Genomic DNA, 16,294 nt, shown 5'->3' with positions numbered 1-16,294 from the left:
GAAGGGATTCTGCTCAGTACAGTGAAGAAGTCGCCTGCTTGTTGTTCCCTGAAGTTTGTTTTGGGATTATGGGTCAGATTATACTTCTTTTAATCACTTTTGGGGATAAATGCAAAGCCCCGACGGACGCCCCTAAAATACGTCTCAAAAAAATTTCAGATGGGGAAAAAGATTTCCCTGCAAATCTGATCAGGGTTTATGTCAGTTCTCCTTGTGTTAAGAGGGAAGTGATCAGGGAGGGAAAAGCCAGCGAAGGTTCAGAGGAGTCGCTTCCACTTTCCAGGCCACGGCGAAAGCTCAGAGCTCGGCATTAGCCGGGTGAAGTCTCTCTAATCTGCTGTTGACTCTCAGCAGAAACAGTACACACTTCTCACGGACTCGTGGCCACAGACGTACACCTCAACACACTCAGACTTATGTTCACGCCGTTCCCAACACACACACACACCCTGATGTCCTGATTTCAGCACACTGTTGGTCAAAAACGAGGCACTACAGCAGAGGTCCGGGGCAGAAAACACTCTAAATCAGCTTTATTCATCTTCAGAAAGTTGAGATTTGTATTTAATCTTGTTTGCGCTGGTTTTGACGGTAAGAGGTTTAGTTGTGCTTGAACCCATCATATCCACTCTTTGCTTTCAGTTGGGTCTTCTTGGTCAGCGTCTGTGCTCCTCCCGGTGGTTGTGGACGGGGATCAGATCCCAGGCAGAGGGTTTCTGAGCAGCAGGAGCAGGTCGCGGGTACATGCAGCCATATGGGGCCCATAATGAAATCGCGGTGTCGTTGACTGGAATAGGATTATCTGCTGTTAAACCCTGGAGTTAGCCTAATCAGGACCTGCTCTGTTGTCTCATTTAAACCAGGATTAGCATCGGCTTCGAACCTTCTCTCTCCTGTACTGTAACTGTGGACCGCACCAACTGTTACTGACCCCGTCTGAGGTAGATAATGTCTGTCTGTTGCTCTCGTTGGGGGAAATCCACCGTCCTGACCGCGTTGAGATGAAGTGCTGCTTTGAGATGTCTGAACTCTGAACGCAGCGGCACAATGCTGCCAGTGTGCTCGAGTCGCAGAATCCACGCCATCGTCCAACCAGATCGATTAAAGCGATGTGTTCTCCAGCTCATCGTGTCGCATCCGTTCTACACACTCTGTTCATTTGCCCTGCGAGGAATCATCTGGAAGTGGATGTACGTCCTCTGTGGCTCAGGAGGAGTTTGGCCTAAATGAAGTCCGAGCGATGCCGTGAAGGGCAGGACGTTGGGATGGGATGCAGACGTTACACACACCCGATGGGTTGTTGGTCTGCAGCAGATTGCATCATGGGAAATGGAGTGTTTCTGCAGCTGGATGGGGTTTTAAGAATGGTTCTTTCTTTTCCAGTTAGAAACAAAAAGCAGTTTTGTGTCTTGTTGTGAGTGTCTGAACTCTTCAGATCAGAAGTCACTTTACTGAATTTCTACTTGTTCGAAATGACAGAAGAGGCGGAGAGTTGCACGCTGAAGTTGCCGTCACGTTTGCAGGCGACAGTAGAATTGTTTTCACGCAGGTTCGTACAAAGGTATTGTTTTCAGCTGGGCCACGTTGGCACCGTGCCTCTTGGCGTGGCTGGGACTGCTCACGCCGCTGGCCCAAGGTTCCCCGGTGCCGCTGACGGCGCTGCTCATCCTCAGATGCCCCTCTTCCTCTCCGCCTGCCTCTCGCACCAGCCTGCCGGCCGTCCGTCCGTCGCTCCACCCCGTCCTCTCCTGAGAGCAGACGGGTTCACTGCAGCCCCCGACTCGTCGCACGTGGAGCTCCGACCTTCATCTCTCCTCTGGTTTGAGATCTCGGGGGAATCTGTCGGTCTATGAATACGATTCATGGCCCCTGCAGCTCCACTGTGGCGCCGTCTCTTTGTCTTCTACCTGATGTGCATGTGTGCAGAGGAAATGTGCAAATTGGCAGCATGCGTTAGTGTTAGCTCATTGTGAATAATGGTGCACGTGCTGTGTGTGTGTGTGTGTTTGAGGCTGAGGATCAGGAATTGGGCTCAGTGACGCCTCGGTGAGGTGTGATGCTGCTCTAAACTCCAGCTATTTTTAGCCTCCTTTCTCCTCCTCCGCCTCCCCGCTCCCCACCCTCTCTGTTGCTAGGAAGCTGGTTGCTGGGACGGTGTCCTGCAGAGACCAAAAAGATGCAGTGACCAGTGAAAATCAGACCGTGTTGTTGCAACTGCATTTCTTACTGAACCTCCACATTTGGCTCCGCGTGACATATTCAGTTTATTAAAGCCTTTAGTAACAATGCAGTATTGCTGCAGCTCGTCCTTATTGCGCCTCACACCCATGTTTAGAATAATGATGAAACAATGACAACAAACACGACACCCAAAGTATTATAAAATAATGTATTGTGGAATTTTGCTACTTCTTGTTCCCCTTCTCAGTTTTAAGTAATTCTCCATGCAATTATATTTGTTTTCTTATTGATGGTCACAGAAATAATGACGTCCCTTCATCTATTCTGTATGCAGAATACTTCATTTATTTGTTGTTCTGTGCAAAAAGCTTGTAATATCATAGATTTTTCTTTTGTTAACATTTGACTAAAGTTTCTCTTATTGTAACACATTTTTTCCAAATATTTTAAAACCCACTCACCTCTTGGTACATTTTCTGATATTGCATTCAATAGATTTTCTTTTTTAGAGCAATTTGTTTTTAATTTTCATTTGTAATATATTGTACACAACATGTATATGTGAATAAATAAATAAAAACATTCACGCAAATGGAAACTCCAACTCACAAAAGCAATCGTCAGACTAACGTCGAGTTGATTAAAAACTAGCCACATCTCATCAGATACGTCAGTTTATTTGATCTTACCATGACTTTTAATGTCAGTTCAGTTCGTTTTAAAATCGACATCTCGACATTAATATGGTTTCTGAAATCTAAAGTTAAGATGCTCTGCTAGTGTGTTTTTGTGATCAGGTTTTGATTTTCACAATATATTCAATACAACATGATTATATGTGTAGGTGAAAAAATATTTATTAAAAAATATACAACTTTTTTTGTATTTTCACTCCCATTGAGTCATTGTAATGTTTTTTTTAATATATATTCACAGAAATGTGCCTTCTTCTGCACAAATACCTTAAAATGAGCTCAAACTGGTTTGTAATGTACATTTATTGTGCTCCAGTGCCCATTTCTTGTTTGAAGGTTTCAGCATGTGGATATAGGATACTAGTGTTAGCATTGGTTGGAACGGCTCTGATTGCAGGCTCGCGTATGTTCTCTATGTCAGATTTTATTCTAACATAAACTGATTTAAATCAACTAATACCTGCTGATTTTGTTTGTCTTTTGACTGTGATTTTCTTTACAGATACGTCCATATCTGTAATGTTTTGACCGTACAGTGTGAGAACACTGTGTCTTTGGTTCAGCTCATTTCATACATTTTTCATCGAATGTGTCCCGATGAACAGCTCATATATTATTAAAAATCTTCCATATCTATATACGGTAAAGCCGGTTTGAGGCGCAGAGACGCAGCTACTTTGACTCTCAGCTCAAAACTCCACCCAAAAATATTGATTGTCAGGTTTCACATTTTTTTATCACTTTGTGTTCATTTTATTTCCTCCGATATTGACCAATCATGTCTCACCGTTGTTTACTGTGGGAAGACATTACACCACGGTAAACAATATCCATCACATTGTCTGGTGCTCCTATAGAGGTGGAAACAGGAAGTACTGTACCCTAAAAGGTGGCGATTGGGCCCGAGGGTCTTTGGGTGCTTGTGTCTTCCCACAGTTCAATAACTTATGTTAATTATTGACGCAAAAATGTCAGTATGTGTGAATGGGACTGTCTTCCCTGTGATTGGCTGGTGGCCAGTCCAGACCCCTGACCCCGAGAGGGATAAAGTTGTATATAGAAGAGAAATCGGTGGACGTGTTTTATGACAATTCAGGGCCTCGGTGGGAGCGGGGACTTTATCGGTGAACGAGAACTGGAAGTAAAAAGGTGAAATACAGTGTTTGTTCATGCCACCATGCAAGGTAGAGAAATGGCCAATGAGAGAAAAAGGTAAAATTCACTCACGTTGCGCCTTTTACCTGCTTGAGCATCACCACAGTGCTTCACATGGTTCTGCTGCAGCGACTCGTGGCACTTGGGGTTCAGCGTCTTGCACGAGGACACTTGTAAGGGAATGGAACCTGCAACCTTGCGACTGGGAGACGCTCGCCCTACCAGCGGACGCCATGTGGCCATGTGCTCCCACAATGAGGCCTCAGTGACGTGATGGTCAGCGGTTTCTGCAACGAAGGCAAAAGGAAGCTGTGAAATTGTTGGTGCGGTGAAGCCGTCGCCGTCATGTGCTGGGCCGCTCTGGTCCTCCACCACAGAGTGTCATTCACATGTTTGTGTTCACTGCTGGCGGCCTGACTTACCTTTTGAAGGTCCTAACCTCGTTTCTTATAAAAATGTGTTTGGAAGAAGAAGAAAACAAAAGCTGCTTGCACATCGATGCCTTTTAGCCTTCAGTTGATCTCCAGTTTGTCTTCATCCTCCGATCACCACCCGGTCATCCAGTGAACTTTGGTGGAGTGTGAGCGAGAGCTCAGGCCCACTCTCACGTCTGTGAGCTGAATTCTTGAGACATGTGACCGGCAGTGTTCATCTCTGTTTTGTCCACATGTCTGTGATCAGCTGATTGCCTCCAGTCACAAGTCTGTAAGGCCAGAAACGCTTTAGTGGAAGTCTGTGTTTCTCTCACTGCGTCTTCTCCAGACGGGGAGTTATGAGCATGCAGCGTCCACAACCGGGTTCTTTACGGGTCATGAGCTACTATCTGTTTAATAGTTTGTTCCCACAGCTCCGTGAGCTCATGACCGTGAGACATAGACGCCAGTGTTTTCAGTGTGGACGGGTCCTTTAATTGTTGGCAGAAAGGAAGCTTTTATTAAAACTCTCCCGTCAACTTCCTGTGTGATTCTTGTCTCTACCAAGGAATGAGTTGAGAAAAAGAAAATATTGTTATTGTGCAGACAGCGTAGCAATGATTCTCGTTATAAATAATGTGATTTCTTTTAATAAAACGCCTGTTTCAATAGATGCTTACTGTTTTGAGGTTTCAGTCACAAGTGTCTCTTCCTTCAAAGCTCAAGCATTTCTGTGAAATGTTACGTAGTTGTGGCGTCGTTCCACCACAGAATAGACTTAGATAGATAGATAGATGACTTTATTAATCCCTGAAGGGAAATTGTTTTGTTGCAGCATTCTGGTTTATAAAATACAATGGAATAGAATATAAAAAGTAGGGAATAAAAATATACAAATATAAAAATATCTGGGTAGGACATAACTTAAGAAATGAGCGTGAGTAACTATAATGAGGCTCTGACGGAGGTAGACGTGTTAAAAGTCTTATTGCCGTGGGGAGGAACGACTTCCTGTAGCGTTCCTTCGAGCAGCGGGGTTGAATCAGTCTCTTGCTGAAGCTGCTCTTCAGCTTGTCCAGTGTTTTGTGGAGGGGGGGGGAGGGATTGTCCATGATTGCTAGCAGTTTTGCCAGCATCCTGTCCTCCACCACCTCCTCCAGGGTGACAAGCTTGGAGCCAACAACAGACTCTGCCTTCCTGATCAGTTTGTTCAGTCTGTTGGCGTCCTTTGCCTTGATGCCCGCACCCCAGGACACCGCAGCAAAAAAGATGGTGCTTGCAACGACAGACTGATAGAACATCTTGACTGATATTAGAAATGAGTAAAATGTGTATAAAGTTATACGAATTATCTGGGGAAAACCCTCAAAATGCCCCGTCTGTGGTCCCTTGACTGAGTCTAACCTGGGTTCTCTCCGTCTGCCCCCCAGTGTGCTCGGGTGTGGATCCCCGATGCAGACGAGGTGTGGAAGTCCGCCGAGCTGACGAAGGACTACAAAGGCGGCGACGCCTCCCTGCAGCTGATGCTGGAAGATGGAAAGGTGAGGATGGTGACGGGGGAACGGGGAGCAGCCGGGGCCTGTCTTTCTCACCGCTTTCTCCTCCTCCTCCTCCTCCTCCTCCTCCTCCTCCTCCTCCTCCTCCTCCTCCTCCTCGTCTGTCTGTCGCCCCCGTTTCATCTCGTCAGGGCTTGTCCAATGAGCATCTCACATGGATCACAGTTTAGTCCTCTGGAGGCTGCAGCTCGTACGTCTCGTATTCATCAACAGGCACTCCTGCAAATGGATGCATGCTCGCAGCCGAGCCATTTGCCGTATTGCACCGTTTGATTTAAGATTCATGTGATCGTATGCAGATGCGAGCCTTCAAAGAGGTTTTGTTTTTGCTCCAGGCTTTCTGCTTAATGTCTCCAGCAACTGATTATTTGAGTTAATGCAGGACAACTGGAGATTAAAACAAATGATAATTATGAACTCAAGGTTATTTTATTGGTAAATACACACACACACACACACATACTGAGACACGTTTCCCATACAATCCAGATAAGAAGAATCTAGAAGCATCCACGTCCGAGCTGCTGCACGAACAGTGAAACACTGAAAAACCAGATTTAAAACCTCCGGCTCTGAACAGACTCTCCCTTCGGCGTCGGAGCCGGAGAGAATCAGAGACTCGTCTCATGACGTTTCTCAAAACCGAGCATGAAATAATGTTCGAGTAGTGCAGGATAATATCTCCACTGTTAGCTGGCCTCAGGCTGGATGGGAAAGGAGATTAAAACCCCATTTTTTTATTTTTTTATAATGAGTTCATCGTTCAGCTTCATTTTAATCATGTTCCAAAACAAAAGCAGCTCATGTCGACCTCATCATTTTGGAGACAGAATGTAGTATAACTGCCACTCTTAAGGACAGAATTGGTACGAGGCTGGAGTCAAAGGTGTTTAGTGTGACATACAATCCAGTAGTTTGTGGTTCAATTGAGTGTGCACGTTATTGTTTCAGTGTCATTCGGCATTTTAAATCTGCAGGAGCTGAGCTGCTTCTGTGTCCGTTTTTTAAAAATATATATTTGTATGCAGCCTGTTGATTCACGTGTAGAACTTGATGTATATATTTCTTGAACTGGACTACAAAGGAAACCACTTGTAAATTTTAAAGTCATAGAGGATGTACATGTTTGTCTTTATGTTTTTATACATTTCATAACTGAATAAATCAGAAAACTGACATATATGAGTCGTAAATAAATAAAATTTTCAAATATGGACTTGCAGTTAAATATGCAGCTATATCATACACGATAAGAAATACCATTTCAGTTTGAAAGGAATTTTCAGGCTTGTTTTTCAGATAAAAAAAAAAAAAAAGAATATTTGTGACCATGTTATTTGACAAATTTCCTCTGCAGCTCCAAAACCAAATAACGTGGCCGTGGTCACAAACGACTTCACGCTAATCGGCCACATTTGTGGATAAAAAAATTAGCATTGTGGCGAATAACTGCGTGACTCTTTGTCCTCCCCAGAGCATCGAGCACAAATTGGACCCCAAGACAAAGAACCTGCCGTATCTGCGGAACCCCGACATCCTGGTGGGCGAGAATGACCTCACGGCGCTCAGCTACCTCCACGAGCCGGCCGTGCTGCACAACCTCAAAGTCCGCTTCATGGACTCCAAGCTCATCTACACGTACTGCGGTGAGCGCCGCACGCAGCTTCTGACGCCAGCTCACCTCCAGTGAACACTTTGTGTGGTTGAGATTATGATACATGTCGAATATTTGATGAAATATGAGAAAGAGCTGATTCTGTGGGATTTGCATCCATTCATAGTGCGTCGGTGGAAAATAGAAACTGATTCATTAACCACGGCAAATATTTACGTCATCTTACAGTAGCATATAAATCACATGGTTAAGATTTAGTATAAATATTTATTCGTGTCACATTCAGTAGCTTCAGTTGTTTAAATATCAGAGATCGTAGACGTTTTTTCTCTGAAACGTGCATTTCATTACTAAAATGTATTTCAATAAAAGGGTTTTAATAGTGTGCAGAGCATTTCCTCCTCTTCTTTCTCTTCTTAGCATAAATTCTCATTTAGTCATTTATAGTGACTTTACCGAGCACCAAAAAAAAGGAGAAACTTTCTTTTATCGCAAAAGTTTTAAGCTTCTGGTGTTTTTTCAGTGGATTTAAAAGATCATTTGAAACTTAAGAATGTGTGGTCCACGAGGCTGTGAGACCGCTTCCTGTGGTCCGGCTGCTCATGCTCGTCTTCACCCTCTGCGTCGCAGGAATCGTCCTCGTGGCCATCAACCCATATGAGACGCTGCCGATCTACGGCACGGACATCATCAGCGCCTACAGCGGCCAGAACATGGGAGACATGGACCCGCACATCTTCGCCGTGGCAGAGGAGGCGTATAAACAGATGGCCAGGTTCGTCCGTGTGGAGAAGTTTGCGTGTCACCTGAGCAGCCTCGGTTCAAGTCTGTGCTTCGCTCGGCCCTCCCTCCCTCTCTCTCTCTCTCTCTCTCGCTCTCTCTCTCTCTCTCTCTCCCTCCCCACAGTTTGTAGGTCAAAGCGGAGCCACAAATAGCGTCACGGTGGTCTCACCCTATCTTTTCCTCACTCACTCTTTTAATCTTGCTCACTGAGATGCACACCGACTCCAAGCAGTAGATCTTTTCAGTGTCGCATCGAGGAATTGATGTCGTTCGTGCAGCTAGACCAGTGTACGAACAGTTCTATATAGGCAGGGCATCGCATGTAAAAGAGAAAAGTCTGTGGTGGAAGTTGGACTGAGGAGACCCCTGTGAAAGAAAGCAGCAGCAGAAGAGGCTGTTCTATGATTCTGAACAACATATTCTACAGTTTCCATTTGCTTCCAGAACATCTGGACACATCAAGACATGGACCAGACCTGCGGAGGTGGACTGTGGCATCTTAAAATGTCCGCAGAAAATCCTTTAAATCCTTGGCGTTGCGAGGCGGGGTCACCAGAGGACCACCGGCGTGGAGCCGCGACCCAGTCGCCACTTCACAGTCGGTCCTCCGCGCTCGACTTGTGACGGACACTGACCGGGAACAATGTTCCTCACATTCTGTGAGCCGCTTGTCCTCTGAGCCCCGGGTTGTCACGGTTGGTCCAACACAAACAGCCGGAGGTCCGCAGTGTGACCGACGGAGCTTTTAACAACTAATGCAATGCAGCAGAAAGTGGCAACAAATATCAAACCTGGACCAAAACCCATGCAGCAGGGAGTGGATCCTCATCTGCTTGTTTTCCTGTAAGCTTGGTTTATTTATTTCCTGAGGAGGAGAGGAGGAGATACTGAGGGGGTGAGAAGGTGTAGCAACACCTGTTCTGCCTGCAGGCAGCGAGATTGTTTGTTGATGATGGCATGTGACACTTTCCATCTGCCCAAGGTGCACAGCGACCATCTGTGTCACACCCATCATTTCCCTGTACGTCATCACAGCTCGAACAAGTCACTCGTCGCCTTACATCCTGGCGTCATGTAGGGTTTACACGTCGGGGCGATGCCATGCCACATTTGTAACAATCACAATGTGTCGCGCTGCACTTGAATAGGGTTCTTAAATGGGCGTGTCAGTCCGTGACTTTCTTTATATTCGTGGAGAATGTTTTTGACTGCCCCCCCCCCCCCCCAAAAAAAATCTTCCACGAAGAGTAGGTGGATTCGTGACGATTGCAACTGAGCGTGTCGATCGATTTTGATGCGTACTGGAGCTGGTCGGGGTCCCCGCTGCAGCTGCAGCCTCTCTCTGCACGACTCCATGACATTTCCCTGGATGTGGAGCGACGTGAACCACACACACACACACACACACACACACATATATATGTATATATATATATAAAACCAAACCATTAAGATTCTACAAAAGTACAGCAACAACCATTTAAAAGCCACGTTTGTTATTTATGACGTAGTTTGTTTTGTCTTTACAAAAATGATCCGACTGCGTTTTTCTTCTAACCCCCAACATCTCAACAGTTGACAAAATATAAATAAATTTAAAAAATTTAAAAACCTGTTAAACCGAGTGATCAGGCACAGACACGTCGTGGCCTTTTCAAAATAAAAACAGGACGGTGGGAAAACGTGGCCAGCCGACTCAGTCGCTCGTCTCCACGTCTTCCCGATGGTGGTCGTCTCCGTTCAGTTTGGACTTTTTTGGGACGTGGCCCTCGGAGCGCTCGACCTCCTCGTGGCCTTTGGGGGATGAGACGGAGTCGGAGTCACTCTTCCTCGCATCCTCCTCCTCCTCTTCTCCCTTTTCACTATCAGAACCTTGCTCTTCTTCGTCGTAGTCACGGGTCACCTGCGACAGAAGCTTTACGTCTCCTTTCGCACTGTCAGATTTACGTTCTCAATTGCGCTCCTTGTCTTTGCTCTTCTTATATATATATCTTCTTCTTCTCTCGCTCTCTAAATACACACACACACACACACACACACACACACACACACCCAGTGGTGGACCTGGTTTGTTTTTACGCCGTGACAAACACCTGCACCTTCATGAGACGCATCTGAGACGGAGTAAATCCCCTTTCTGACGTTCCCCTGGACTTGTTTTTGTCCTTCCTGAACGTTCCAGGGACGAGAGGAACCAGTCGATCATCGTGAGCGGGGAGTCCGGAGCAGGGAAGACGGTGTCGGCCAAATACGCCATGAGGTACTTTGCCACGGTCAGCGGCTCCACCAGCGAGGCCAACGTGGAGGAGAAAGTGTTGGCCTCCAACCCCATCATGGAGGTGAGCAGCAGAGGAACACCCAGGGTTTACACAAGTCCCTGCCGTCACCACAAAATACATCCATTTGTGCAGATGTTTGGCTTTTTCACCTCATTTCTGCAGTTGTTGTTGTTTTTTTAAAATGCAACTTATCACTTACTGTAGTTGTCATTCGCTACCAGCCGAACATTAATCTTTCTTCAGCCAATCAGAGACGAGACCACAGGATGAATGTATGGCTCTTATTGTTTTTGGTTTTTTTTTAAACCGGAGCACTGACGTCACTTCTTCCTCCAAATGCAGATGCAAAGTAGAAGGTGGCATCCGCCTGTGTCAGTTGACAAATCAGTGTGTTTGTGTGCGTTCCTGTGAATGACAGGTGGTGTTTTGGTGTTGGGACACGTGCAGATGAAGCTGGCGAGGACTGTTAGTCTAGTTTCTGCTCAAACTGTGTTTGTCTGCAGTGAAAGACTGTATTTCTGGGCTTGAATGTGAAACGAATCACCTTTAATTCAGTTCATGTTGCATGTATGGCTATAGTGTGTGTATTTTTATGCCGCCACACCCGTCTACTTGTTTCCTCGAGGGATCATTGATCAATCCTGAATATTGAGCTGAGTGCTGACCGCTGTCGGTTCACTCGCTGATGTTTAGCAACTCAGCAGAAAATGCTCAATAACAAGTGAAGGACATTCTCCAGTGCGGACTGACAGGGATGTTTTAAAACTGACCTGTCAATAAAGTTTTCTTCAGGTTGACACCTGCAGGATGTACGGTTCTGACGCCACAGTTTCAGAATGAATTTAGCCTTCTAGTTTGGAGAACGGACAAGATTGTGCACATTAATTTACAGGAAATATCTTTTTCTTTTTTTAAAACTTCCTCTACAATAGAATGTTTTTTGTTAAATTACAAGGATTTCGTCTTCATTATTTTCTTATTTATTCATTTATTTTAACAACAAAACCAGCAGGCGCTTTTCAACAGCGGTGTCTCTCCCTGCCACGAAACATGTCATTTGACACCAGCATCAGTCTCTTGTTTGCTGCTGATTTGCAGAGAGCAGATGAGTTTTAAATGTCTTTGTTTCACCTTGTCCAAACTGATTTCTGCGTTTTCTCCTCAAAGTACCTTCAACATGCAGTTACCAACTTTAAGCTTTTATTTTATTTTTTGGGGGGAGTAAATAGAAAGTGTCAGCTTTTACTATCCCAGCGACGCGTTGTGTGTATTAAAATTCCTCTCTGACTTCACAGGCCATCGGAAATGCAAAGACCACCAGGAACGACAACAGCAGCCGTTTTGGCAAATACATCGAGATCGGCTTTGACACCCGCTACCGCATCATCGGTGCCAACATGAGAACGTATCTGCTGGAGAAATCACGTGTGGTTTTCCAAGTGAGTGCACAACTGTGCCTGCAGGTTTACATGGGTGAACGCACATCTGGGGTGTGAAGTGAATTAATTTACTCGCTGCTCTTGTTTCGCACAAAGGTGTCTTTGTGAGACGCCATAATAACTGTAGTCTCCATTAGTGTGCGACTTACAGGCTTAGAACATCCATTAGTTTTGAACTAAATACTCTAATTGACTATTTGTTTTTAGTTTGACTGATGGTTACCACTGCCAAAGAAAATGAAGACATAGAAATATACACAGATGCTTAAAGCGATAAGATGAAATGAACTGTACGGGTAATAAACTGCAACACAGTTCATGATTTTCACAACAAGTGTTTCAAACTTGACCAATGGGGCTTGTGGCTGCAGAATAACCTGATTTTATGAGCTTATTGATACTAACCAGGACTCAATAAGCTCAGCTTTTGACATTATCAAGTAGTTTATGCAAGTGCAGCTGTACTCTAAGCTTTTTTTTTTTACACCTCCCTATTTGACCACATACAACTTTTATGTACCCTGGGCACTACCAAACATTTTAGACCAACTGAGCCTGTCGAGCGACATCTTATGCATTTTATGCTTTTTAAACTTTGATATTTTAGTTCCTTTTGTGAAGCACTTTGTGACCACTGTCTGCGAAAAGCGCCCTATAAATAAAGTTAACTTAATTACTTACTTTATGATGGTTGAGTTAGTATCACTTAGTGCTTTTCTGTGTTTGTCACATCTTCTCATCTTGCTCCATAGTGATTTATCCAGTGGCATAAGAATTCTTGGGGGGTTTTTGTGCTTTATTTGGTTTGATTAACTACTTGAAGGATGCAACACAATTCACAGTGAAATCTCCTCCCCAGTTGCTGCAGCATTTGCCTTGTTAAATACAGAAAAACGTACGGTTACTGGAAAACGTATCACAGGTCCCAGGAAAGTGAATGTTTTGTTTTGCATTTTGCTCTCTGACGTCATCTACTGAAGGCATAAAAAGCAAAAGCAGCAAATGAGAGGCGAGGCTCCTGTTAGTGTCTCCTGGTGCACATGAAGCATGCGGCAGTAATTCTCTTTTTCACAAAGACACGTGAAACAGTAAACTCCTTTTTTTAACGGTTCTGTTGGCAGTGGAGCCATGGCATGCTTCTTTCTTTCTTTTCTCTCTCGAGCACTAAAGCCTCTACACAAGACTGTACATATTTCATATGTTAAAACATTGTGAGAATGACGGCAGCATTTTTGTCACTGAAATATATTCATTGTTTATCTGATCAATTACATTTCATGGGTTTGGTCTCACTTCTGTAAAATATGCTCTAATTAATGAATAATACTAGTTTACATACTCTATAAAGTCTGTTTTGCAATTTTCTCAACTTTAATACTATTCTATACAGTCATTAAAAAATACTTCAGTCCTCATGAAAAGTGCTGAAATTCGAAGCGACTGTATTTTATTTTGGTCTTTATGTATTTTGTGAATCAAGAGTGAAGCAAAGACATTGTGAAAATGAAGAAAGATAAGAAAGGCTCAGTAGGCGACAGTTTTTTACAGTAAATGTCCTCACCCCTCACCTTATTTTGCCTGGTTTAATACCAAGTCATTTGACAATATTTTATTTGTATTTTATTTGATTTGATTTGATTTGATTTGATTTGATTTGACTTTGTTTTGTTTTGGGGGTTTTTTGGTTTTTTTTTTAGTTTATTTTAGTTTATTCATTTATTACATTTTATTTAATTTTATTCTTTAATTTAATTTAATTTTATATTAATTATTTAATTTATTTGACTCTAGTGTTGATTTATTGTTTGTTTTTACTCTCATTTTACTGGAAAGCACTCTGGTCACCTTGAGTGTTGTAAAGGGCTTATTAAATACATGTTGATTGATTTTTTTTTTATTATCACTTGAATTAGTCGTTGGGTTTTATATTATTTTGTCAGTTTTAATAGTATTTTCCATATTTCACACCACCAACGCGCCTTCATATGCAGCACAGCCACGTTAAGTTGAGACGCTAGCAGCTGAAGCTGTTACCTGGCGAGCCCACTGGCTGACTGGTGGAGCCAGTGATGCAGCAGATAGTGTAAGAACGAGGATGTCTGCTGCTGACCTGGGCTCAGGTATTCAACCCTCGCACTGCGCTGACAGGAAAGAACAACACGGAAGAATGAGGATGTTGGCAGAAGAACTTTCCCCTCACGGTTTTTCACACGCTTCTGCCTCTGAACTGTGTTTGTGTTTGTGCGTATCCGGTGGAGCGAGCCCGTCTGCACCGTCATGATGGGCCTCAGCCAGCAGAGTTACCTCGTGGACTCCGGTTGTGGAGCTTCTCTTGCTTCAAATAGTTCCCAGCTCAATCTGATCAGGGACCAGATAATGAGTGGGATACAAGTGGCTCACATATGGCGTTTGATTTTCCCTGCATGTTGCGGTAAACATGAGCTGAACACGCATTCAAACATTCCCTTCGACTCCGTCACAATATGTTCTAAAGCCCTTGAGCAACGCGCCAAGTTGCCAGCTGCCACTCATCAGCACTGGCAGATGTATAATTGCAAAGCAGATGCAACGTAATTGTAAAGAAACAACCGGCTGATTTCTCACTGGGAGCAGTACATGTGAGGCGATCAGCGATGGGGGAATCAAGTGTCGTGTGCTCGGTGACTTGTAATGAACTCTTCCTGTTCTCCTGCAGGCGGACGAGGAGAGGAATTACCATATCTTCTATCAGCTCTGTGCGTCAGCCCATCTCCCCGAGTACAAGATGCTGAAGCTGAGTATGTCGCGTGTATCTGTTGCCTGCATCTCCACACACAAAGGAAGAGTCGTCGTCGTATTTGCCTGCGGTGCAGAACTCGGTCACACAAAGTGTTGTTCCGCCGCTGACCATTAGCAGTGGCTGACTGTCAAAAGCTGCTGGAGACATGCTAAACGCTTTCTTGCTTTTTTCTTTCAATTCATCCTGAACAATATTCTTCTGCATTCCAGGTGCAAATGTATGGTCGTCTTTATTAAGTAATAATACGTTGTGTTGGTTTATAAAGACAGTGAAGGTGCAATAATGAAACATATTAAAAAACACACGTACTGATATGATAGCAGGTTAAAAGCAGTGCTAAGTGGGGGGGGGGTAAATGGATTTAAACGTTAGTGAAGTTATCATCGCCTCTCTGGGCTTTATAAAAGAGCACCAGAGGCAATTTATATCAGCAGCACCCAGATGTGGTGTGTGAGTCATGTTCCAGCTTATCACCCGAGACTGAGGGAAAAAAAAGCCTGTTAGATTAAATGTGATACCTGAGTCAGCTTGAATAAGAAAATAACTAAAGCCCGAGTCTCGATTTAGACTCACTATTTTTGTACCTCATTCCAACAACATCATGCTCGATGCATCATTTCATGGTTTTTTTTAAAGTCCTGCATCCCACTCTTATCAACCCCGTGTCGCTCAACGTCTCCAAATTAGTTCTGACATCAACTCACTTTGGGAGAGCTTTGGTTTTGAGGGTCAAAGGTCAACGCCACCACACAAAAGCCATGTTTCACGTTTCATGCATTTACTCTGCCGCGTTTTAATATTACGAAGAATCATGATCTCAATGGGTTCTAGACTCTCCAAATGTATTTATGGAGCACCTTTAAAACTCGCCATGCTTTTCAAAGAAATAAATACAATAAACTTTACAAACAAATACATTAAACCTATCAATTAAATATCTTAAGTGGTTAAGAGTATGTTATACTTTGAGACCTCTGGTATTCTCTGTCACGCACTCTCATCCTTTTTATTAGATCAACTTCACCTTGTGTTTTTCCGATATTGGCATTTGACATCAAAAACAGCCACAGATATTCCATTCGCTCACCCGCTGTCCCAGGAACCTTTGCAAACAACGCCATACAAATAAATGATACCACGGTCATTTTGTTTTATAGTCAGACATGTACGTAACATACCACAAAATCCTACTTTGTCCCCAAGAAGGAACTAATATATCGTACAAAGAAATAGCTGCTGCAGCGATGAGGTGTGAACGTCTCGGGTAATTATCAGATTTTATATCAGTTCAGAGAAATGAGACCATGTTTGTTCTGCGACTCGCTGACTGTGGTCAAACTGGTCGACATGCAGAGGAGAGAGCTCCCACTGTGGACCTGCACCTGCTCTCTCTCTCTCT

At 44.0% G+C, this 16,294-nt stretch overlaps 1 protein-coding gene across 7 annotated transcripts in view; it reads left to right on the top strand.

Moving 5' to 3' along the window:
• The window catches only part of myo5aa (myosin VAa), a 51,283-nt gene that overhangs the window by 8,436 nt on the left and 26,553 nt on the right, over window positions 1-16,294 (top strand). For all 7 annotated transcript variants that reach the window (XM_080516968.1, XM_080516969.1, XM_080516964.1 and 4 more), the window contains exons 2-7: window positions 5,875-5,985; window positions 7,475-7,646; window positions 8,246-8,390; window positions 10,581-10,737; window positions 11,973-12,116; window positions 14,812-14,893. In XM_080516968.1, coding sequence (XP_080373094.1) covers window positions 5,875-5,985; window positions 7,475-7,646; window positions 8,246-8,390; window positions 10,581-10,737; window positions 11,973-12,116; window positions 14,812-14,893 — 811 coding nt within the window. The remainder of the gene's footprint in view (window positions 1-5,874; window positions 5,986-7,474; window positions 7,647-8,245; window positions 8,391-10,580; window positions 10,738-11,972; window positions 12,117-14,811; window positions 14,894-16,294) is intronic.

Source organism: Blennius ocellaris (genome assembly GCF_963422515.1).
Source record: "Blennius ocellaris genome assembly, chromosome: 1".
Taxonomy (NCBI): domain Eukaryota; kingdom Metazoa; phylum Chordata; class Actinopteri; order Blenniiformes; family Blenniidae; genus Blennius; species Blennius ocellaris.
This window is presented reverse-complemented; position numbering and strand designations above follow the sequence as displayed.